Source organism: Artemia franciscana, chromosome 6, assembly GCF_032884065.1.
Source record: "Artemia franciscana chromosome 6, ASM3288406v1, whole genome shotgun sequence".
Classification (NCBI taxonomy): Eukaryota; Metazoa; Arthropoda; class Branchiopoda; order Anostraca; family Artemiidae; genus Artemia; species Artemia franciscana.
The window spans coordinates 21,569,091-21,594,697 of NC_088868.1; the positions used below are offsets into that span (position 1 = coordinate 21,569,091).

The following is a 25,607-nucleotide window of genomic DNA, read 5'->3' on the forward strand; positions in this document are numbered from 1 at the left end:
TTTGAGCTTTTTAGTTTGCGAGCATAAAACTTGTCCGAGACCTGGATTCAATCGAGAAGAAATTCATAAAAATGAAGTATAACGCCTGAACACGCTTCTTTTTGTTTTAACATGCTTTGTGCCTTCTTTTCTTCTCTTGTACAGAATGTCACTTTGACTTGGAAATCTGGACTTAATTCCCAGAAAAAACAGTTCCAACTATTTGTCTATCAACTTGTCTATGGTTCATTGTGCCCTCATTGAAGCTTAGCTTGAACCAATAATACTACTAAGCCGTCTTCCTGTCTTAATGGTTAAAATCGTACTTCTAATGGACCTAGAGGCCGAGGAAAAATGTAAGCCAAAATCAATCGCATATTTGTACTAAAAATTACAGATAAATATCAGATAAAGAAGCACTGAACAACTCGGTAACCTCTCACACACAGACCCCCCTCCCCAAAACTTCAAGTATATTCGACCCTGTCTATATCTAGAGCTCATTTGTCTCTTCTTCTTTCTCCTTGTACCAGACCATAAAATTCTTCCGCATATCGGAAGGAATTTCCCAGTCGTGCATGGTTCCTGAGGTACGAGAGACCAGCTGCTTTGCATGCATCAGTGAGTCTATCGTTTCGAGAAGTAGACTGTTCCTGAGTTTTGTTTTTATATTTGATTAAATAAAAAAAAAAACAAGTATTTTTAAATGAAAGTAAGGAGCGACATTAAAACTTAAAACGAACAGAAATTACTCCGTATATGAAAGGGGCTTTTCCTCCTCGACACCCCGCTCCTTGCGCTAAAGTTTTTTATTGTTTTAAAAAGTAGAGTTGCGAGAAAGAATCAAACTTTAGCGCAAGGAGCGGGGTGTCGAGGAGGAAAGGCCCCTTTCATATACGGAGTAATTTCTGTTCGTTTTAAGTTTTAATGTCGCTCCTTACTTTCATTTAAAAAAACTTGTTTCTTTTTTATTTAATTTCTGAAAGTTTTTGAATTAATGCATGTCTGATTTTGGCTCTCCGTACATAAATTACTAAAATGAAATTTGCATATTAATTCTTTTTTTGGCTAAATGGCTTTCTCTTAGTTTTGATCAGACGATTTTGAGAAATAAGGGGTGGGGAAGGAGGTCTAGTTGCCTTCCAATTTTTCGGTTACTCAAAAAGGTAACTAGATCTTTTAATTTTTAACGAACGTTTTTATTAGTAAAAAAAACGTAACTTAAGAATTAACTTACGTAACAAACGTACATAACTTACGTAACTTACGTTACGTTTTATCCCAATTCTTTAAGAATGACCCCTGAATCAGAAAGGCCGTAGAATAAATAGTTGAAATTATTAAAAAAAAATTTAGCATAAAGAGCGAAGTATTTATCTCCTCCTAAATACCTCGCTCTTTATGCTAAAGCATTTTTAGAACCCTTCATATGCGTAATAATCTCTGTTCGTTTTAAGTTTTGATGCTTCTCCTTACTTTCAATTGAAAAAACTTTTTCATGTTTATATTTTCATTGTTTTTTTTTTTATAGTAATGCTAGAAAGTCCTGCGCCCTTTTCATTGAATTTCTCTTCCCCCATGAAATACTCCTCCAAGGAAAGATCCTCCCATATAGCCCCCTCCCCTGAACCCCACACCCAAACCCAAAAAATCCCCCTGATAACATCAGTACACTTCCCAGTAACCATTACTGTATGTAAACATTGGTCAAAGTTTGTAACTTGCAGCCCCTCCCCCAGGTACTGTGGGGGGTAAGTCATCCCCAAAGACATAGTTATTATGGTTTTCGACTATGCGGAACAAAATGGCTATCTCAAAATTTTGATCCGTTGACTTTGGGAAAAAAATGAGCGTGGGAGGGGGCCTAGGTGCCCTCCAATTTTTTTGGTCACTTAAAAAGGGCACTAGAACTTTTCATTTCCGTTAGAATGAGCCCTCTTGCAAAACTCTAGGACCACTTGGTCGATACGATGACCCCTGGGAAAAAAAACAAAAAAAAAAAACAAATAAACACGCACCCGTGATTTGTCTTCTGGCAAAAAATACGAAATTCCACATTTTTGTAGATTGGACCTTGGAATTTTTTCTATAGGGTTCTCTGATACGCTGAATGCGATGGTGTAATTTTCGTTAAGATCCTATGACTTTTAGGGGGTGGTACCCCCTATTTTCCAAAATAAGGCAAATTTTCTCAGGCTCGTAACTTTTGATGACAAAGACTAAATTTGATGAAACTTATATATTTAAAATCAGCATAAAAATCCGATTCTTTTGATATATCTTTTAGTATCGAAATTCCGTTTTTTAGAGTTTCATTTACTATTGAGCCGGGTCGCTCCTTACTACAGTTCGTTACCACGAACTGTTTGATAATTGAGACCACGTTAACCTAAAAATGATTAATAACGTCATCTATACCTTCTTTTAGGAGGTGGCTACCATGCATCTTTGAAGTCTGTATGAAGCCTCTTGCTTTAAATATGGAATAACTGAATTCAGTGCTTTTGTAGCCTACTCGGGTCGACTCTGTATGGATCTAAAGTCGGTTCTTCTGTAACTAGGTCGGCTCCCTATGAATTTAAAGTTAGGACAGTAACTTGCTAATTTCGGTATTCAAGAAATTTTAACATATCTAAAATCGGGCATGTTGACTACTAATTTCACTGCTCATTAGAACCATTAAATTATTGTCGATAGCATGATTATCGTTCTGATGAGTACCGATTCAGGAAAACTGCAGGACAAATTTTCCTTCACCTCTTGCTGGGTTCTGATGAGCCCAGAGTTTATTTCTAGCATAAAAAGAAGCTCATTATTATCTGCACATTCTCTCACAACTTTCATTATCAAATAGCCTCGTAAACAGTCAACTTCGGTAACTGCAATATTACTATAGAATAACAAATATTCTTACTTGAAGATTAAGCGTAAAAACGAGGAAGTCTAATTCTTAAAGAACATATCAATAGATATGAAGTAATCACTAATCCGTATGTAGGGGCTTCAGAGCTCCTATCAGAATTGAAGACCAAAAATTCTACATGTAGCCCTTTGAACATGGGCAACTGCGTTAAAAATTACTCTTGTCACCAAAGACAATTCCTGTGTAACAAACACCTTGGAAAATAATTAGAACAATAATCTTCTTAAACTGCATATATTACAAACATATAAAATAAAGGATATAGAACCATTATGACAAAGAATTTTATAAATATATAGATATATTTAGATACATTCAACATTTAGTCACATATATCAAACATATATTTAATGATATGAACTGTTGACAACTTTTTTGAACTGTTCATAGGTGATCCACATGCAAATGTTCCATGCAACCAGTCGACTAAACGATGGCATAAACCTAAAAGAGCAAAATGTATTAGCATGAATACATTGTATCAATCATTTTGAACATGTTTTGGAGTCGTGAAGGGACCTCCAGCCCGCTGCAATATTTAAATTCATCAGGAAAAAAAACATGTTAAAATTTATGATGAAGTCATAAAATAAGACGATGTGTTTTTTAGCTGAAAGTAAAAACATTGTAATGTATTTTACTTTCATTGCAGATTCATGATATCGGAAATAAAACACAAATTTACCGAAAAAAACTGATTCCAGAGTGCAGTTTTTTTTTCATTCTACCTCACAAATCCAAGACTTATTCCACCAAACGGTACGAATAATCGAATAAATATAAACCTGGATGACGGTTAATAAACTAAAGCCTGCAGGTTAATCCCAACCCTTGCCATATTCTCGCGTATACCGAATCATTATCCTAGGATCTAATACATTACTTATTTAAAAGGAACAATAAAACCTCATGGATCGGTGAGAAACCTGGGAATATTTCTTTACGATACTTTACATAGGTATCGAAATAATGCTACCTAAATAAAGTAAATAATCAAACACGTATCCCGGGTACTTCCATGGAACCTTGGTATCCTAAGAAAACTGAAATTTTTTATTCCATGCCATATTCTCAGATTGTTGTATTTCTAAATATTCCACTCCTATATTCCCTAATGCTCTTCAGTGTGCCTTGAAACATTTTCGTCTGTGGTTGACCAGATAAGGATAATTCAGAATAAAGCGATTCGAGTGGTATACAGGAAAGAACCTCCAACTGTATGTTCAAGTAGAAATCTGCCTGCCACTGGACCAAGAAATTTCTATGCCTTTTTGCTTATGATGGACATGCTAGAGGTTTGCTGCCACGTTGTTTTAGGAATGTTTTCCAAATGAATTCAGATTTTTGCGGTCACTCTACTCAAGCAAATACTATAATTTATGCTCCAATTGCAATGACGCTCAGGTATAAATTTTTTTTTATCCATAGAGGTATTACATAAATTGGAAATAAATTTATTGGAAATAAATTTAAGCATTACTTCAAGAATAAACAGTATGGTAAGTAAAGCTTTCAATTTGGTTGAAGGAGTTTAATTCTTTTTGTGGTATTGCTAAAATATTATTAATATGATCATTTATGTTTTATTTCTGTGGGGAATTGTGGGAGAACGAAGGATTGGTATTTGACGGATTATGTTGGAGGTAATTAAGCCACTTTAGCTATCACTGGATGGGATCATAAGTGAAAATGGATTGATTTAAAAATAGCAGGCAAGTCATGTAAGTTGTTGTTTTCGATGATGGTATATTTTTTATAAGTACCAGACTGCCCTTTATAGCAATTTGAAGGCATGCTCTTGGGTGGCCCAAGAGAGTGATTAAGATGATGAAATTTTTTATTATGAATATCGTAAAGTATTTTATTTGTTCTGTTCGTTGATAAATAAATTAGTTAGATTGAAGAAAAAACTGGTTTGGCTAGAACTATTAACTGACCCTTTATAAAATGCCAATGGCCCTTCTTTCATGGCTGTCTTAATAGTGCAATCCATGGCATTTCTGTATTTTCCATTTGGGGAATTCATATATCTCGTTTTAATTACGTCGACTGGTGAAGCTACAACAGTTGTGCAAAATCCTGCAGCTACGGCAGCAGAAAAGTGACAAGGAATATTATCATCTAGCAGGCCATGACGAATGATCAGGTCTTTAAACACATCGTAGCATACAATTTCTGCAACATTAACGATGGCGTTTCGAGTCACGTTTGGGAGGGTACCTGAAATAAAAATGCATGATAGTAGGTAGCTACTAGCAACAAGTCACAATCAATGATTGCATTTTCGTAAGAAAATTTTAAAGTGGGAATTTTTCAGATAAAAGAATTGCGCAGCTACAAGAAAGGAGAAAGGCTCGGAAACCATTTTATGTAAATATTAGGGTGTCATGAGGTAAAAACAAGAACATTAAAAACAATAAAATACAAGATAGCATTGCAAAAGCTAGATGTTTTCTAATTTGTCATTCCTGAGAGATCTCTTGCCATTCAACAATGTTTCTCCTAAACATCATTCCGTTCATTTTCTGCATTGTCTAATTCTAAAATCTCCCGTTTCGTATCAACTGCTTAGAAAGCTCCGTTCGAATTCTAATCTTCGAGTCCGACAATGTCCCTAAATATCTGAAACTTAGTTATTCTTTTTAAATTTCAACTTTGAATAAACTCTAGAAACACTAGATTGTGATCTTTACTTTTAGCATCAATAACGACACCTTCATGTACCCTAGTGTTCTGTATCGAATTTGTCAGGGATTTATTTACAATAACATAATCAACAAGGTTAGTCGTAACGTATCAGGTGGGTACCATGCTAACTTATGGGCATTTTAATGACCAAATATCGTATTAGTTATGCCTAGATTAATGTTCAAAATTATAGCAGTCTATTACCACTACTGTTTTCCTTCCCAACACCAAACTTTTCTAAGCAAGGATACCACGTATCCCTATTTGTACTAACCAGGAAACTGAAATCTTCTAATAGAAATACCGTCTTTCTACCCGAGTTCATATCTATATGTTCCAGTAATTTTCTGTAAAATTCATCTGAGTCATTACTGTCACCTTCAATCAGTTTAAGGGGGCATACAATACTGTGACTGATAACTTACTCCATGTGGATATAAATGGTGCAGCTAGAAGTAAATGATTAATACCTTCCCAAGCTAAACAAAGATAAAAAGCTTCATCATTCGTTATGAGCACTTGTCCTAAGCTCCATCCTGCCTAAATCAACGAATTTTATATCACCTAATATCATACCTCCAAACCCTGGGAGATAAGTTTTTAAAACTCCCAACATTTCTGGTTCAAAAGGTCTGGGTCTGGTCAAAAGTCAGTACAATAGTTGTGTTTCAACACTGTAACGTTCAAATTTCGCTTGTTTCAAATTCACTGAAATTATTATGGTCTCAAAAAACACTGGGTCCTATAATAGCAGGATACGGACAAATAATTCCTTCATAGGTCAACAGAAAGCAAATAACCTGGCTTAGCACAGTAAATCAATAAGTCTCCAGTAAATCGAGATGAGTGAACGCTTTGCGCAGATCTAGAGCCATCTTGGTTAGTATATGATTCCCAGCACTTTACGATTCACTCTTATCAACAGGAGTCGAAGTCTTGCACAAGCAGTCTCAATCCTCTTACCTGTGACTCATTGTGTCACAGATCTACTAATCTACAAATCTACTAATTAAGCTCACCTTTCCATAATCCTTTTACTCCTTCTTGATTAGCAATGGCTTTATATGCTCCAAACGTAGATGTGTATCTCGGACCACCACTTTTTGTGGCCGCTTGGAATCGGACCTTGACAACGTCTGTTGGCTGGGCAACTAGCACAGCTAGTGCACCTGTTGTGATTCCAGCAGCAATGCGGATTGGTATACTCGCTCCATCCGATGAGTTGCTGTCTCCTAACAGAAATCAAGATAATTATGAATGAATTTCATACATCATCCCAAAATATAATAGTGTTTATTACAATTATTTATAATAGTTTTGCATTCAATACGGCATTACAATTGTCAGAATTGTGTCCCAAGTATTTATTGCAACCTATTTCAATTATTGTTATTTATTTTGGCACCTCAAAGATTAATATTTTGCAATCGAAAAGGGTCTATGAGGCTGCAATATCGTATTTCTTTTTTTCCTTTTGCAAGAACTTTATTTTTCTGTAAAAAACACGTTCATTAGAGCACAATAATTGCACTTATTTACTAAATCACTCCAATTAACCGTAGTAAACCGTATTAGACGCAGAGCATATATTGTTTCTAAAATTACCATCCCACTGGCAGGAGTGCATCTAGGGTTTTGAGCTTGGAGGGGGATATAAAGAGTATGCCAAAAAAGTCGTCCAGTGTGCCAACAAATGCAGACACATAAGCTAAATTTGCGAGGTAAATAGGGGTGCCCCCCCCCCCCCATTAGCTACATCCCTGCCCACTGGGGTAAACATGAAAAGCCTTGAGTGTGGATTAGATCTTTGAGTTTTTAAACATCTAAATAATCCCACAATTATTTGATACATAGGTATAGCAGGTCAAAAACAACTAAATGACAAATCTAGCAATAGTTCACTTAAAACTCCGAAGCTAGACTTATTTCCAATTCTTAAATAGTAATTTCCCTTTGAATAATTTTAAACAAAGGGATTCTGCACCATCACTGGATATCTGACGAAAAATTTGAAAGGCCGAAAAAGAAGTTACTCAAGACTCTTAGCTGTTTAAGATAGTTAAGCTTTTAAAGGTATATAATCTTTCCTTGAGTAACTCATGTCATGTTAGCACGATACCTATAAAAAGAACGTTACGTTGGGAAGCAGAGACATCTCTTGTTTTATTCCAACGTGTCCATTCCATAAACTGAAGAGTCATTGCGAAATTTTAATTCTGATTATATGAATCATCACAAGATGCAAATTATGAAAGTGGCAAGGTAGTAGACATCCAAAGCACTTTTTCAAATGTGTAATTATGAGCATATGAAAATTTTAACAAGAGTTTGAACTCTGTATAATTTTGCTATGATTGCATATACCATTTCTTGATTAAGAATATAAAATTCATTATTCATTTCTTCAAACAAACACAGTTTTTCTTCCTCTTTGTGTGTCTATTTTTAAGGTTTGCAATAAAGTTGATACTTCTGTAGTGATGTAGGAGAAGAGCTTCATGTCGTTTGTTTTTTTTTTGGTCAATTACAAGGTTGTTTTTTTTTAACTTTTTTATTGATTAAGATGCACAGTTATTATTTGGATTTTATTAACAAAATATCGTCTTACCTTTCATCCACGACTGATACAAGGCTTTAGTTGTGTCGTAACATCCAATACGAATAGACGCAAAACACATTTGTCGCTGCAAACCAGCTGTTAAACCGTTGTATAAATTCCTGTAAGATAGTATTCTGTTAGCATTCTGTTATATATATATATATATATATATATATATATATATATATATATATATATATATATATATATATATATATATATATATATATATATATATATATGGTACTTGTTTGAAATACCCCCTACCTAATATTCCTCATACATGTTTCTCTGACGCTCAATCCTAATGAAATATACCTATGTAAGATTAAAATATAATACTTTAGAAACAAATTTGGGCAATATATTTGCATATTGGAGGGGGGTGGGGTTAGGTATAGCGGGTCTGTTTTTCTGACGCTCGATCGTAATGAAATTATCAAAAAATATGATGAAAATATAATACTTTATTAGCCAAATTATGGAAACTACAGAGGAACTTTACCCCACCCCCCTAATGTGCAAATATATAGCTCAAATTTTTTTGTAAAAAAAATCGACAATAAAAAAGGTTACACTTAAGTTCTACTTATATATATATATATATATATATATATATATATATATATATATATATATATATATATATATATATATATATATTATATATATATATATATATATATATATATATATATATATATATATATATATATATATATATATATATATATATATATATATATATATATATATATATATATATATATATATATATATATATATATATATATATATATATATATATATATATATATATATATATATATATATGCTTGAAGTCCCAATATAGGTACTAGCTTCAAATTCCTGCTAAATTCAATTGAAAGCTAGTAAATCTATTCTTACGGATGCTCTTTGTTCATAGAAATCCAATCGCATCTGAGCAAATTCCGTCAGAACATCTTGGAATTAGACCCATGAAAATATTTCGATAGCACAATCACTCCCTCTCCCCCTCCTCAACGTTAAACCCTCGTGGAGTTCAGATGTACGTATACTATAAAAAGGCAAAATTACACGCCTATCTCGTGCTTTCCACCAAGTTTTGAGTCACTGCGGAATTTTAATTCTGGTTATATGAACCATCACAAGATGTAAATTATGAAAGTGGCAAGGTTGAGTCCCATTCAGAATTTGACGTCCCATCCTATTAGATGTGCTTATGATGAAGATATAGAACCTTTCTCCCTTTCCTTCTCGCTCAAAGAAGTCAAATCGATCCTGGAACCTAAAAGATTCAACTAGGACAGCAATCGTTACCCCTGAATAATTTTGGTGAAGGCCCAACAGATGTCTGGTAAATTTCCTCAGGAATATAATTTAGGCACCTTTAAAACGTATCCCCACTTCACCTTCACAGGGACCAGGTTGATGATGAACACCCCAAAATAAACGCTAGGACACTAACAGGCTTGTTTGCACTTAAACAAACTTTTTTGATGGGTGGCCTGATGACAAAATTAAGGGGTCTCTCCCTCCATAGAGTTTGCCTTTGGACCTAAAAAAGCCACGATGTGGAAATCAGCTCTCACTTTTGTTCAACCTGTGTCAAAATCCAATAGCCTATTCTGATACATTTAATGATTACAAGAATCAACCGCTAGCACTACCGCCTTCCTAATATCCATAGAAGTACGATCAGCAGTTGGACTTCAAAGCACCGCCAGTAGGAAACTAGCTCTTATTTCCCACCCAGTTTTTTTCTTTTTTTTTATTTGGCAACGTTTTGGAATTTGTCATGGTCAGAATCTGTCCATCCATAAATATGACTACTTGTTTTGTGTTCATTTAAAATTTAATTTAGGCATCTAAGTATTGAGAATTTTGTTCTTCTTGTGACATAAAATCCTATTAAAATTTCTGAAACGAAAGCTGCAGTGAAAATAAAAAGAAAAAAAAATTAAGCATCCAGTATTTAAACATTATATGTATTAAGCTGTAAAACTCAGCAAATTACTTCTTTTTGCCCCAACTCTAGATCATTAATTGAACAAACTTCAGTGCCCCTTAGCAAGGAATGGAAATTTGAATGAACGAAGAGATGCTATATACCCGAAAAAAAACTGAACATAAGAAAACAAGTTTTTTTTACTGAAAATAAGGAGTAATAATAAAACTTGAAACGAATAGAAATTTTTCTGCAAATGAGGGGGGCTGTTCCCTTCTCAACCCTCGCTCTTTACACTGAAACCCAATTCAACGACCCATTTGTGAGGTGTCTTTCTTAAAGAGTTATGACAAAAATTCGAACTTTAGCGTAAAGAGCGAGGGTCGAGGAAAGAGACGAAAGAGGGAGTATAAGGAATAATTTACGTTTGTCTTAAGTTTTAATGCTGCTCTTGACTTTCAGTTGAAAAAACTTTTTTTTATATATATTTGATCTCAGATTGTAAATCAAGTCATGCCAGGAAATCCCCCCCATGTAAAATTTCCCCTCAGAAATTCTTCCTGGTAACATGCCTCCCCAAGGAAATACCCCCCACAAAAAAAAATTCCAAATCAAAAATACTGTATGTGAACAACATGCAAAGTGCAAAGTTTACAGCCCTTTCTCCTGGGACTATGGAGGGTCAAGTTCTCTCCAAAGGTATAGTTACTGGACTATGATAATTTTTTCTAATAACAATTTTTTCTAGAACGTAACGTTTTGGGTCTAGCAAGGCTTGATTTTTCAGTATATCTTAATTAAACTTTCTAGTAGGATGGCAAAAAAATATGGCGGCCCATCCCCTTTTAATCCCTGGTACCAGCACTTTCAACTATGCTGAATCAAATGGTAGTCTCAAAATTTTGTCCAGATATCATTGGGAAAAAAGGCGCGTGGGACAAGACTAGTTGCCCTTCAGTTCTTCGGTCACTTAAAAAGGGCGCTAGAACTTTGATTTTATTCAAGTAAGTTCTCTCACGATCCTCTAGGACCATCTGTTTGACACAATCACCCCTGATAAAAATTAAGATAATAATAATAATAATAAATATTCACGCATCTGTGATCTTTCTTCGGACAAAAGTACAAAATTCCACGTTTTTGTAGATAGGGGCTAGAAATATCTAGAGTATGACTCTCTGATATACTGAATATTTTCATTAAGAGGTTTGATTTTCATTAAGATTGCTTGGCTTTCTGAGGGCATTTCCTCTTTTTCGAAAATCATCTTATTATCCAAACGAACCTTAATGACCTTAAGGGTCTAGTGCCGCATCCTTTACCTTTTTTTTTACAACCTTATCATACTGCTAGGTGACGTACACCGAATAATTTAATGATAGCGACTAAGGTGATTTCATTAAGATTGCTTGGATTAATGAGGGCATTTCCCCTTCTGCGAAAATCCCCTTATCATCCGACCGAACCTTTCCGGACCTTAAGGGTCTAGTGCCGCATCCTTTACCTCTTTTTTACCACCTTATCATCCTACTAGGTGACGTACATCGAATAATTGATGATGGCGATTAAGGTCAAAATTTTATAACCCTGGAGAATTTCAGCTTCTGAGTGTCAAATACTCACCTTGATCCCTCCTCTCTTGCGATTGTGAGAACAGTTCCTATTGCTCCTTTGTAATGAGGGATAGTTTTAGCTGAGGAAAGGTTTACAGTTGTTGGTGGAGCAATTCCAGCTGCTACAACAGGGATGGAACAAGGTGCTCGGGCAGCGTTGCGTATACCAGCACCATTTTCTCCTTGGACCTTGAAGGAAACAAAATCGTTATTGAAGTGCATTAACGCAAATTCCCCATACCTTGAAGGTTTAAAATCAAATTCAAACACACAGTCGACAGTGAGATGAACTAGCAAAATCTGATCGAAGGTATAATTAAGCCACACTGACATGCGTAACAAGTTATATAACACACAAAAAAATGAAATAGTTATAATTGTTCAAGAATTATACTCTAAAATTGTTTAAAAATTTTTAAACTATGGGAGATGGCAAAAACGGGGGCAAACTTAGGTCAGTGGAGAATAGAGGAAATAAAACAAGGTCAGGAGGGATCGAAACCCCTGCCCCATTGTAATTTAAAGCCTATGTTAATATAACAGAAAAAAAATTATTAAGAGGCTGCGTAGCATAATCATACAAAAAAGCTAGAAATGGATAAGAATGTTTTTTATGTGGTGCGCTTAAAACCGTAGTTCATTTTAGATCCAATTTGTTATTTTGTCAGTAATAGCAATCTCTTTAGCTTATAGTCATGTGTATCACATATTTAGGGGAAGAGGCTCATTTTTTTGGAGGGAAGTCTGAGGTTGGACCCTATGTGCGTGTCTGCAATGAGACGTAACTGAACTATAATTTTGATCAAGACACAACAAATCTTAAACTTATAGCAGGAGGGATCTGTAGAAGTCAAAGGTATCAGCATGTGTACAGCCAGACGTGTAAACACAGTAGCGCCAATTCACAAAAACACAAGAGGAGGAAATAAATATTGATTTTTTTTATTTTTTAATGAAGATGAAAACTTCTACTGCTACTACGTTCTACTCACTGCAGCATTAGACCACCCGAAGCCAACACAGCTGCACATACTCTTACTCCATCCCAATTCATCCCAAAACACCCTCTTAAATTCCATTTTTCCGTAAATGAATGGCCGAGAAGAACGATCTTTGACAATCCGTCATTCTTCTTCCGCACGACGTGTCCCAACCATTTCAAGTTTTTTTCTTATTATAGCCCTAGAAAGTAGAATAGAACCACATTTTTGAGGCAGCTCACTATTTGAAACACGGTGAGTCAAACAGGTACCCAAACTATGCGTAGACAATTCCTCTGGAAAACATGTGACAAATCTTCCCCTGTCTTCCGAAGCGCCCGCGATTCAGAACCTACTTGACCGCTGCCATCACTGTAGCATCCAGTATTATAATCTTGGTTCGCAGACTAATCTTTCTATTCTTCCAAAAAATTTCAACTGTAAAATAGCATTGGGTGTCTTGGCTAATCTATTTTCTTCACCTTCGCTGCATCAACCACCTTCACTAATAATACTACCTAGTTAAGGGAGGCTATACCCTTGATCGATCAACTCATTACTCAATATCACCTGTTTACCTTCATTTATTCCTAGTCTCAGCGGCTTAGTCTTCGAAACATTAATTTTCAGACCTATTGTTTTCCCCAGAACTCTCAATACCTTCAAAAATTCAAGCCTACTCGTGAAACCCAGAACTCTTAAAACCTTCAAAATTCATTCATTTTGCTAACATTTCGATCTATGACATTTAAATCATCCTCTGCATAATCTAAGTTCCACTATCTCCCATGGTCTTTCCATACGAATGTAGATAGAACACAACCTTTTTCGACTCCTGATTCATTACGCAACCAGCTGCTTAACTCATTTCAGACCTAAAGGCAGGATGGGCTCTCAAGGAGTCTTCCTATACCTCCCGTGTTAAACATTTGGAGTTTCCCTGACGTTCCTGAATTAATTATTTTGGCAGTTTTTATTTCAATAGATATAAAAAAAAAATCTGGTAAATATTTTGATCTAATCAAATCTTAAAGCCGACAATTATTTTTTTTTATAATTCCAAAATATTCTATTCATCAATCAGAAACTTATTTCTGTAAATACATACTTGCTGGCTGAAGACCCTTCAAATACTTTACATATTTGTGTTCCGAAGTCAAAAGTTCCCCTCAAAAGGCTAGATGCAGCTGTAATCGGAGCGCGTGAGAATGCATACCATTCGGATTGTTCTTGAGCGATTCATTGAAGTATTAGTTAGTTGTACCCGATTAAAACAGAGTCTGGAGAATAAGTAGCCTGCAAACACCAAACTGTCGGTTAATAAATATATGTAAAAAAAATTATATTGTATAAATAATTACGAGAAGAATTGCTAAGGATAATCTGCGCCTAATCGTAATTTTGAGTGAGAAACCCCTTAAGTTCAACCTTCTCATGTTTATTTAGTTGAAGTGACAAAGAGAACTGATAACTTTTTCTTTAACTCAGTTGACGCCTCACAAAAAGAATTGACTAGAGAGTAAGATGCTTGGACTTTCGCTAGGCCTTAACCACAGCAATATTGTTCTCGTACATAGCACCAATCTCTTTAATATATTTATCTGGTATACCGTACAACAACATGACCTTCACTAAAGCTCATGCATCGGCTGGATCAAATGCCTATTCATAATCTATAAAACTAAGAACTAAAGGGGGTTTAATGATAGAGGCACTTCTCAATTATTAATATAAAAGTGAACTTTTAGTTGACACATCCTCTCCCCTCCAAAATCCACAGTTCTTCTGTAGTACTTCATCTACAACGTCTCTAACTCTAAGAAGTATCATCATACTAAGTAATTTGCTTTATAAAAAATTACCTTTCTTATAAATGGATTTTAATTAAAGTTTTTCTAAAATCGCTAGACAGTTCACTTTTTTTTCATGCATGATCATTAGTAATTTATCTAAGTTTGCATCTACTACATTCCAAAAACTCCATCATCCCACTATTAGCATCCGATACACATTTTATTTTGTTAGTCCTTTTAGTATTGTCCCTAACACTTCTTTACAAAATAAATCTTCCTATACTTACAAATTCCCACAATTTTCTTGTTCTTCACAAAATTTTTTGTTCTTTTCTATATTATTTCCTGTAACTTTATGAAGGTTTGACACATAATCAAAATGCTCTGTCCATTTTCTTTTAACGCTTTCCTTATCATTAATTGAGATCCCGTTTCTGTTTCTAAGTCGGAAAGTCATATTAACTGCTCCCCCTTGACTTCTCAACATTCTGATAAAATATTTTAGTATTATGTCATCTGGCTGCATCCCTCTTCTTTTAAACCCAGCTTAACGTGTTTTTCTGCAATATTCGTAGCTTCGTTTCTAACACCATGACACGTTTCTACACCAAGACACCGTCTGCTACTTCACAAAGTATCTTCCTGAAATTATTCCATTCAATTTTTGCATCATCACATTTTAAACTCTTTGGTTCTATATTCAACTGTTCCCGGAAAGTTCCTCTCATATTCTCCTCGTGGAGACAACCAGCCTCATAACTTCCCAGAAGGTAGTTACCCTTCCTAAATTTCAGCTTTGTATGAATTCTAGACACTACTAGATCTTTATTTTTGACAAAAATAAGAGCACTACTATATACCCTAGTATCTTGTACGGATCCTGGCAGTCTTCAATTTACAGTAACATAATCAATAAGGTTGGCTGTCTTACCATGACGTACCAGGTTAACTGGGCCATTGCACAACCAAACACCCTATTGGTTATAACTAAATTGCTATACCTACAAAGTTCCCGCGGTCTTATTTATTCACAAATAAATGTTTATTTGTTCGTTTTACTGTTATACCTACAGAATTGCCACAGTCTATGTCTATTGTTCGTGTAGCAAATCGTCTGAGGCACTACTACCTCCGTCAGTCGATTCTAGGGAGGCATATACTAGTATGACTGCCACCTTACGCTTCTTAGCTGCAAAATGAGCAGGTGTATAATTTGCTATAGATCAGGAGGGCCAACTACCCCCTCCAGACCAAAGTTTGCCCCCTAAACCTCAGTTTGATCCCCGTCTCCCCCATCTGGAATTTAGCTTCCGCAAAAAAAATCTTGTCAAAACGGAGATAAACCCGGATAAATCAAGTATCCACAGAAACAGGTCAGTTTTCTTTAGTATATTTTTGCATTTATGGTAATACACGGATCTTTTTTCAGTTTTCACTGTCATTTTCAGTTGATTTGGGAAAATTCACTCAAACTTTGCCCACCCCCACCCAAAATTTTGATGAAATTGCGCCACAGAAAATGAGCAACTAGAATCCAATTATGAATGCCATCTCAACCTAAGCAAGGCTTGAAATATCCCTCATTCATCATGAGTCCTACTCCCTGCTTATGCACCCTTCCTAGTCTAGGTAGACATGTCCTATGTCGCCTAATTTTATTATCCCATCCCCTAGGAATTGATTTTCTGAGACTCCTAACAAGTCTTGTTCAGAAAGACTGAATTCGCCAGTCTAAATGTCAATACTACAGCTGTTTTAGCGTTCCAAGTCCAATTTTCATATTTTTTAACTATTGGGATTTTTATGGATTCAAGAAAAGCAATGAGTCCCAACAGTGCAGTCAGGGACTCATACATATTCTCAAATCCATGCGAAGCACTTAGGCGGGCTTAGAACAGGACAGCAAGAAGTCCCTGGAACCACTAGCTGAAGGTTTGGAGATTTTGTGCAATCCTGAGCCCGTCTTGGTCACTATATGGTTCTTAACGGTTGGCGATGCTTTTATATCAACAAGAATCGATGGCCTGCACAAGCAATCTCAAGCCTATTACCTCCAGATCATTAAATATTCATATCTACAAATATTATACTTCATTGTTGAGGTAGCCCATAATAGATAACTTTGCCAAAAAGCTCACAAAAGTAAACAAAATCCAGATAAATATCCACTAATCAAAATCCAGTGCTATGCTATGTCCTTTACTAGGCTATATTTTCGCTAACGGGTACCGTCAAGGTGAATCTGCACCGCCGTTTGTAGTCCAGGTTCTGAATTAAGCAAGCTCGCGATGATGACGCCAATACGGAGCCCAATAAATCTAGGGTGGTTATTTTTTATTAATATTTTTTTAAATGAAAACGCAAAAAAAAAAAAAATTTGAAATCTGCGAAGTAATTATTTTGAGAAATTCAAAATTTTTCTCTTAGATGGGGGAGAGAAACGTAAAAAATCTAATAAAGAAATATAGTAATAACTCCATTGTCTCGGAAGATGCACGGGCGGGAAAGGTTCCCTCTCCTGCACTCATTCCTGAACATAACCATAAGTGAGTAGTGGAGGAGTGTTGATGCAGTAAAATAATGACTCTAATAAACCGCAGTGAACTATTGTCGATGTTCATACATTATTTTGAGGTATACCTAATTGTCAAATGAGATCCCGAATTGTGTCTTAAAAAATATCGTTTGAAACCAAGAGTCTATGCTTATGTATGACCTCTTTTTTTTCTTTTTTTTTGCAAAAACTCAGTTTTTTCCTTGACGTTTCCCATCTTCAATTCCTTGAAATGAAGCAATGCGACCAATAAATTACTCATGAAACTGAGTAAAAAAAAAAATGCAGATTTCAGACATTTGGCCTGTATAGCAATGTGGTAAAAATAACAAGAGTGTGCTTTAATTATCCGATTGCATAAGACATTTCTATTTCTTTTCTCTTGGCAACAATCGATATTTTTATAACCTGTTTACAGTGATTAACTTTTTTTTAATCTGTCAATAAAATGGTGCTCAAAGGATGCCCCTTAGCAACAGACCAAATACATCCGTTTCCATAACAGGTACTGTATAATCTTTTAAATCCTGAACATGACAGTCATATCTATTCATGGTTTAACTAATTTTTTTTTTTACTTTTTTTCCTTCCTTTTACAAAGTGGTTTAGCTGTAGTCGCGCTGACTTCCCAATGCCATAGACACGAGAGGTTGAATCCCACCCAAGGTAGGCGTTTCAAACAGTTCGTGGTAACGAACTGTAAGTAAGGAGCGACCCGGTAACCAAAACTCTAAAAAACGGAATTTGGATACCAATCGATATAACAAATGATATGGCTTCTTATTCTGATTCCAAATATACAAGGTTCATTAACTTTAGTCATACCCGTCAAAAGCTACGAGCCTGAGAAATTTTTTTTGATTTTCGAAAAAAGAAGGAAGACCCCCTAGAAGTCATAGAATCTTAATGAAAATCAAAATCACACCATCAGATTCAAGCTCCTATCTGCAAATATGTGAAATTTTGTAATTTTCACCAGAAGAAAGATCACGTATGCGTGTTTACTTGTTTTTTCCAGGGGTAATCGTATCAAACCAGTTGGCCTAGAACATCGGGAGGGGTCTCATTCTAACGGAAATGAGAAGTTCTAGTGTCCTTTTTAAGTGAACAAAAAATTGGAGGGTAACTAGGCCGCCTCCCACGCCACTTTTTCTCCCAAAATCGTCCGATTAAAATTTTGAGACTATTAATTGAGAATATTAAATCTGAGCTATCTTGTTCAGCATAGTTTAAAGGCCCATTAATTATACCTTCGGATATAAAAGGATCCCCCGCAGCCACTGCGGAAAGATCTTTAAACTGTACAAATTGTCCATTGTCTACGTGTAGTATTTGTTATTGGGAAGTATTCATACATTTTTCGGGTGGTTAAAAGAGGACGAATTTTCTGCTGCAGGGATTTTGCACGGGGAGAATTTTCCAAGGAGAGGGAAATTTTCAGGGAGTGAACTTTTCAGGGAGAATTTTACACCGGGGGAATTAGCCAGAATTTCTATGCAATTTTTTTTATGTATTGCTTTCTTTTTACCGATTCGATTTTACGCGTAGAGATGTTACGGGTAATTGCCTAGGGTAAATTATCGCCAGGATTGAATTGTTCAGAGGATCTGTCCATGGGGAGGGGGATTTTTCCGTGGAGGTGGAGCCAGATGTCCTGGCATTATTTAAAAAAAGGGCCAGAAATTATATTTTAAAAAACAAGTTTTTCAACTGAAAGTAAAAAAGAGCAACATTAAAACTTAAAACGAACCAGAAATTATTATGTATATGAGAGATGTGCCCCCTCCTCAACACCTCGCTCTTTACGCTAAAGTATAAGTTTTGCCCTTATTCTTTAAAAATGACTCCTGAAATACAAGGGTCGGTTAACTGGAACAATAAGTAGCTTTTTAAAGTGCCAAAAATCTTTAGCGTGAAGAGCGAGGTGTTGTGGAGGGGACAACACCTCCCATATACATAATAATTTCTGCTCGTTTTAAGTTTTAATGTTGCTCCTTACTTTCAGCTGAAAAAAACTTTCTTTTTTTTAATACGTATAGGATTGTGCTACATATACGAGATCCAAGTTTGAGTTTCGTTGCATTTATATCCCAAACTCTATTCTTTGAGATTCCAGTTCGTGACTCAGAGTAAAAGTTGATCGCTTGGTTACCTGTCTGTGCGTGATAACACAGGAGTGTACGCAGATCTGTGTCGTCTCTAACCAGGACAGTAGGCATAAAAGAAGCAGACCGGACTGCAGTTAGAACAATGAGAAGATCAGCCTCACCTTCCGGTATCATCGCTTGGTATACCTGACACCCTGCTTTTTTTATACAAAAAAAAACAAGTTTTTATAACGGAAAGTATTCCTCATCAACACCCGCTCTTTACGCTAAAGTTTGACTCTTTCTCTTAACTCTACTTTTTAAAACAGTAAAAAACTTTAGCGTTTTTTCAGTTTTCACTGTCATTTTTAGTTGATTTGGGAAAATTCACTCAAACTTTGCCCACAATTTTAGCGTAAAGAGCGGGTGTTGATGAGGAAGCAGCCCCTTTCATATACGAAGTAATTTCTGTTTGTTTTAAGTTTTAATGCCGCTCCTTACTTTCCGTTAAAAAAAAACTTGTTTTTTTATTTAATTTCTGAACGTTTTTGAATCAATGTATGTTTTGGTTTTGGCTCTCGGCAGATGAATAATTAAAACGAAATTTGTATATATTTTTTTTTTTTTGGCTAAATGGCTTTCTCATAGTTTTGATCGAACGATTTTGAGAAAAAAGGAGCGGAGGAGGAGGCCTAGTTGCTCTCCGATTTTTGGTTACTCAAAAAGAGAACTAGAACTTTTAATTTTTTATGAATGTTTTTATTCGTAGAAGATATACGTAACTTACAAATTAGCTTACGTAACGAACTTCTGTATTCTCATGTTTTTATTACGTATATGAGGGGGTTCACCCCCTCGTCAGTACCTCGCTCTTTACACTAAAGCTTAATTTTTGTCTCAATTTCTTAAGAATGACCCCTGAATCACAAAAGCCGTAGAATAAATAGTTGAAATTACTAAAAATACTTTAGCGTAAAGAGCGGGGTATTAGGAGGAGGTGAGCCCATCATATGCGTAATAATTTCTGTTTGTTTTAAGTTTTAATGCTTCTCCTTAAGTTCAGTCGAAAAACCTTTTTCATATTTATTTTTTCTTTTTTTTAATAATGCTAGAAAATCCTGCGCTCCCTTCATGAATTGTCTTTCCCCATGACAAATTCCTCCAAGAAAAGTTCCCCCAGCATATCCCACTCTTCTCAACCCCCGCCTAAAAATCCCCCCCTAAAACGTCTGTGCACTTCCAAATAACCATTACTATGTGTAAGCACTGGTCAGAGTTTGTAACTTATAGCCCCTCCCACGAGGACTGTGGGGGGGGGGGGGTAAGTCGTCCCCAAGGACATAGTTATAAGATTTTTCGACTACGCTGAATAAAATGGCTATCTCAGAATTTTGAACCGGTGACTTTGGGAAAATAATTAGCGTGGGAGGGGGGCCTAGGTATCCTCCAATTTTTGGTCGCTCCTTATTACAGTTCGTTACAACGAACTGTTTGATAACCACAGGTACAATCAAACAGTTCGTCGTAACGAACTGTAGTAAGGAGCGACCCGGCTCAATAGTAACCGAAACTTTAAAAAACAGAATTTTGATACCAATAGTTACATAAAAAAATCGCGCTGATTTTAAATTTATAAGTTTCATCAAGATTAGTCTTACCCATCAAAAGTTACGAGCCTGAGAAAATTTGCCTCATTTTAGAAAATAGGGGGAAACACCCCATAAAAGTCATACAATATTAACGAAAATCACACCATCAGATTCAGCGTATCAGAGAACCTTATTGTAGAAGTTTCAAGCTCATATCTACAAAAATGTGGAATTTCGCATTTTTTTTTTTTGCCAGAAGACAAATCACGGATGCGTGTTTATTTGTTTTTTTTTTCCAGGGGTGATCGTATCGAGCCAGTGGTCCTAGAATGTCGCGAGAGGGCTCTTTTTATCGGAAATTAGAAGTTCTAGTGGCCTTTTTAAGTGACCAAAAATTGGAGGGCACCTAGGCCCCCTCCCATGCTCATTTTCCCCCAAAGTCACCGGATCAAAATTCTGAGATAGCCATTTTATTCACCATAGGCAAAAAACCTAATAAATATGTCTTTGGGGACGACTTACTCCCCCGCAGTCCCCGTGGGAGGGGCTGAAAGTTATAAACTTTGACCTGTGTTTACATATAGTTATGGTTATTGCATATTGCAAACACTATATTGCAAACACTGGGAAGTGTGCAGACGTTTTCAGGGGGATATTCTGGTTTGGGAGGAAGATTTGAGGGGGGGTTACGTGGGAGGATCTTTTCCTGGAGGAACTTCTCATGGGGAGGAAACTTTCAATGAATGGGGCGCAGGATTTTCTAGCATTATTTAAAAAAAAACAATGAAAAAATAAATATGAAAAGTTTTTTTCTACTGAAAGTGAGGAGCAGCATTAAAACTTAAAATGAGCAGAAATTATTACGCATATAAGGGGTTTACCTCCTCGCAATACCTCGCTCTTTACGCTAAAGCATTTTTAGTAATTTCAACTATTTATTCTACGGCCTTTGTGATCCAGGGGTCATTCTTAAGGAATTGGGACAAAATTTAAGCTTTAATGTAAAGAGTGGGATATCGACGAGGGGTGAACCCCCTCAAATACGCAATAAAAATATACGAATATGGAAGTTCGTTACGTAAGTTAATTCGTAAGTTACGTATATTTTTTACCAATGAAGACGTTCTTAAAAAATTAAAAGTTATATTTGCGTTTTTAAGCAATCAACAAATTGGAGGGCAACTAGGCTTCCTCCCTCGCTCCTTTTTTCTCTAAATCTTCCGATTAAAACTATGAGAAAGCCATTTAGCCAAAAAAAAAATTAATATGCAAGTTTCGTTTTAATTATTTATGTGGAAGAGCCAAGATCAAAACATGTATTAATTCAAAAACGTCCAGAAATGAAATAAAAAAAAAAGTTTTTTTTTAAATTAAAGTAAGGACCGACATTAAAACTTAAAACGAACAGAAATTACTCCGTATATGTAATGGGCTTTTCGTCCTCAACGCCCCGCTCTTTACGCTAAAGTTTTTTACTGTTTTAAAAAGTAGATTTAAGAGAAAGAGTCAAACTTTGGCGTAAAGAGCGAGGCGTTGAGGAGGAGAAGCCCCTTTCACATACGAAGTAATGTCTGTTCGTTTTAAGTTTTAATGTTGCTCCTTACTTTCATTTAAAAAACTTTTTTTTAATTTAATTTCGTAAAAATCGTGCACAAAAACTAGTACTTACGTTCAAGCAATGAATTCACAAAACAGCTTTCTTAAAATACATGGATCGGTAAAATTAAAGCGATAAAGCTAAATCCTGGCTTATGTTTAGCTTCATCAATATGTTTTTTTTTTGCTCCAAACAATACTTACTAAATTTGCTCCAAAGGCTACATTAAACATATTAAATATGTTTTGCTCCGTTTTTTTCCTTTTGCCGTTTTAACTTTGGTTCAAAGTGATGTTCCTCGAATGAAACTAAACGTACGTTTTTAGTTATATAGTTATTCCGTTTGAAATGTACGAATCTAAAAATTGTTGAATAAAAGCGCTGCAATGAAGGAAAATCAAATTGACTGGATTTTCCTTCATTATTTTCTTGATCAATTAGGGTCATAAACTATGGGGAACTTTTTGAACAGGGCAGTCAATATTTGTTTAATTTACTGGTTATCACGAGAAAAAGGTAAAATAGGATAAACAATTTATTTTGTTTAAAAAAAATGCATTGAGTTTTAGCATTGTGGATTTAAGAAATTGTGCACCCATTAAATTTTAAAGTATGACTAAGTGCTTCTAGACGTTTCGAAACTTTATATGTTTTGTCCTCCTTTTTCTTTATTCTGCAGGAGTTGGTACTATTTCTTGAGGTAAAATCTTAGAGAGTTGAATTGATAGGTCTAAATTAAAACAAACTTACTTTAGAAAACATCTAAAATTAACGAAAATAAAGTCTGGTGCCGATATATTAAAATTTTAATCAACTGCACGTTACAACAATACGGAAGGAACTATCCAGGAAAAAAAAATATCTTGCGGAAATTTGGTGCGAAACTAGAGAACCTCCTCTCACAAGTATTTGGAAAAAAAATTAAATTAAGAAGAAAAAAACATGAAACACATAAACTAGGGAAAATATCAGCCAAGCGAAAACTAGAAAATAACGCAAATATCAAGATTACTTCTCAAGCGTCCCCAGTGGAAAAAATGAGAAAAGTACAAAATATAACAAAATTCGGTAATCGAAGTAAAAAGAAACAAAACAAGGATGAATGAAATTTCTCCTCCTTTGTTTCTTCCACGTTTTTATATTTATTAAGTCAAAATAAGAAGATGGGGTATTATATCTTTTTCTTCTTTTTTTTAACAAGATCTTCACATATGATTGATAATTTTTAAAATGCAAAAACTACCTACAAAAAAGAGATTAAGAAAAATAATCCACTACATAGACAACACTTTGTCATCAGATTCGCTATTTTATTTTGCATTTAGTGTATTTTCAATTTTTTTTTTTGCATCTTTTACGCACGGATTTTGTGACACAGTTTTCCCCAGGAGATATACACGTGCAAAAATATATTTTGACAGGCAACATTTGAAAGGAGGCAAATTGATAAAAGAAAAACCTGGCAGCTTATATAAGGAACTTAGCTTAAATGGATATTCAAAACAAATATCAGATTGGGAGGGTGAGGTGGTTTGCAACGATTCAACCTGTCTCTTGCCTGGATTAATTTCAAAAGATCTCTGTTTAATATTTATTGTAACTACCTGTAATCTAACTTTGGCAGTGTCAAGTGGGAATGTGATCAAATCTGCAACACAAGCGGCTGATCCAGCAGTAAGAAGCTTTGCGTAAAGTGGTGTATCTTGAATTTTCGTAGCAGGTGCTGATGCAGTAATAGGAGCCATATTTCAAGTCTTGGGTGTTGTTTAGTGACAATTAAATCCAGGCGTTCCAGGCGAGGAAGTGTCACAAGATGGGGAGTCGAAATAAAAACGGGACACCGTCCCTTTCGCCACTGTATTTGCTGAAAAAAAAATTGAAACATAAATTAAAGAAAATAATGGAAATTAAAAGGTGATTATTAAATTTTGCACTGATGATGTTGAAGATACTGATACATCAATTGCAGCCAAATTGCAATTCTTCCATGTTGTAAATAAGGGACAGCGTCCCTTTGACCTCTGTACTTAGTAATAAAATATTATTTAACACAACCATGCATTCGAGAAAATCGCGTCAATTAAAAGGTGATTATTAATTTTTACACTGATGATGTCTAGGCTATAAGCGTTGTATTCCAAGTAAAAGGGTGTATATCAGATGTTTTCGACAAATGTGTTAGAAACTGAGAAACGTTTCTCTTATAGATTTTTTGGTAGCAGTGTAGATTCTACACTGTAGATACTCTCTTTTGAAACAAACACTCGAAAAAAACTTACTCACATTTTTCTTTTTTAGAATAATATTTTAATGTTTGTAATCCACTTCTTGTCTTTATTTTTGTCTCTATGAATTAATACTTAAATGGCCTTGTTTCATTCCCGCCCTTTTAAGCCAAGGAGCCTTTGTGGGGATTAGTAACAGATATCCTTTGTATTTTTTCTCATTAGGAAGAAATTACATCTTGTCTGGTCGTATCTTCATTAAGTTTCGAAAATTTCTAGCTTTTTGACTTTTAGAATTAACATAGAGTTTAACTGATTTAACCATGAAGTAAAGGTAACGGGAGCGACAATTCTCACTCTACGGGACGACCAAAATTTAGACCATCATGCCTCTTTATTCCCAGTCCTAGCTAAGTATGTCAAAAATTGTATATTTACCCTTGTATATAACCTAAAGTCACATCGAGCCCCATCAGGGGGGGGGTGAATTTGTCCCCCCAACCATATCAACCATTATAGTTGGAAACAGCGTTGAATACGGAATTTAATGGTTCTCTTCTTCTATTTTTATAGTATTTTTTTCAAATAAAAATGAAGATGCATGATTGCTATAAGTTATACTAAGCATATTTTAATGAAATGCGGGGAGAACGAGGAATATTTGGCTTTTTTTTCTGCACTCTAGAACAATATCTGTGACCTTGTATGCCTTTACAGAATATGTCTTGGAAGCTCATCATCTTATAATTAAATCCTTTAAAAGGGTAATTGAACATTAAAAAATATATATATTTACCTGAATAAAATCCTTTTGTGCATTAAAATACTTGTTCCCAACTTATGTAAGTAACGAGGCGTAGTGATAATGAAAGCCGCACGCAATTCTTTTTATTTCTTTTCTGGAGGTGTGTCAACAACGTAGAAACAATCACCCAATGGAAATTCAGTATAGGTTGGCTCTCAAAGTCCAGCCAAAAAGTTCAGTATTACGTATTTACTTGGTTGTCAACCGATTAACCGGAAAAAAGC

At 35.2% G+C, this 25,607-nt stretch overlaps 1 protein-coding gene across 1 annotated transcript; it reads right to left on the reverse strand.

Moving 5' to 3' along the window:
• Positions 1-3,120: 3,120 nt before the first annotated feature.
• Positions 3,121-25,520, reverse strand: LOC136028181 (dicarboxylate carrier SLC25A8-like). Its single transcript, XM_065705882.1, has 7 exons — positions 25,375-25,520; positions 23,958-24,217; positions 11,764-11,942; positions 8,199-8,308; positions 6,610-6,822; positions 4,840-5,122; positions 3,121-3,346 (listed from the first exon to the last, which is right to left on the reverse strand). The coding sequence occupies exons 2-7, from the start codon at positions 24,096-24,098 to the stop codon at positions 3,250-3,252; spliced, it is 1,023 nt and encodes a 340-aa protein (XP_065561954.1). The 5' UTR covers positions 24,099-24,217; positions 25,375-25,520; the 3' UTR covers positions 3,121-3,249.
• Positions 25,521-25,607: the final 87 nt, after the last annotated feature.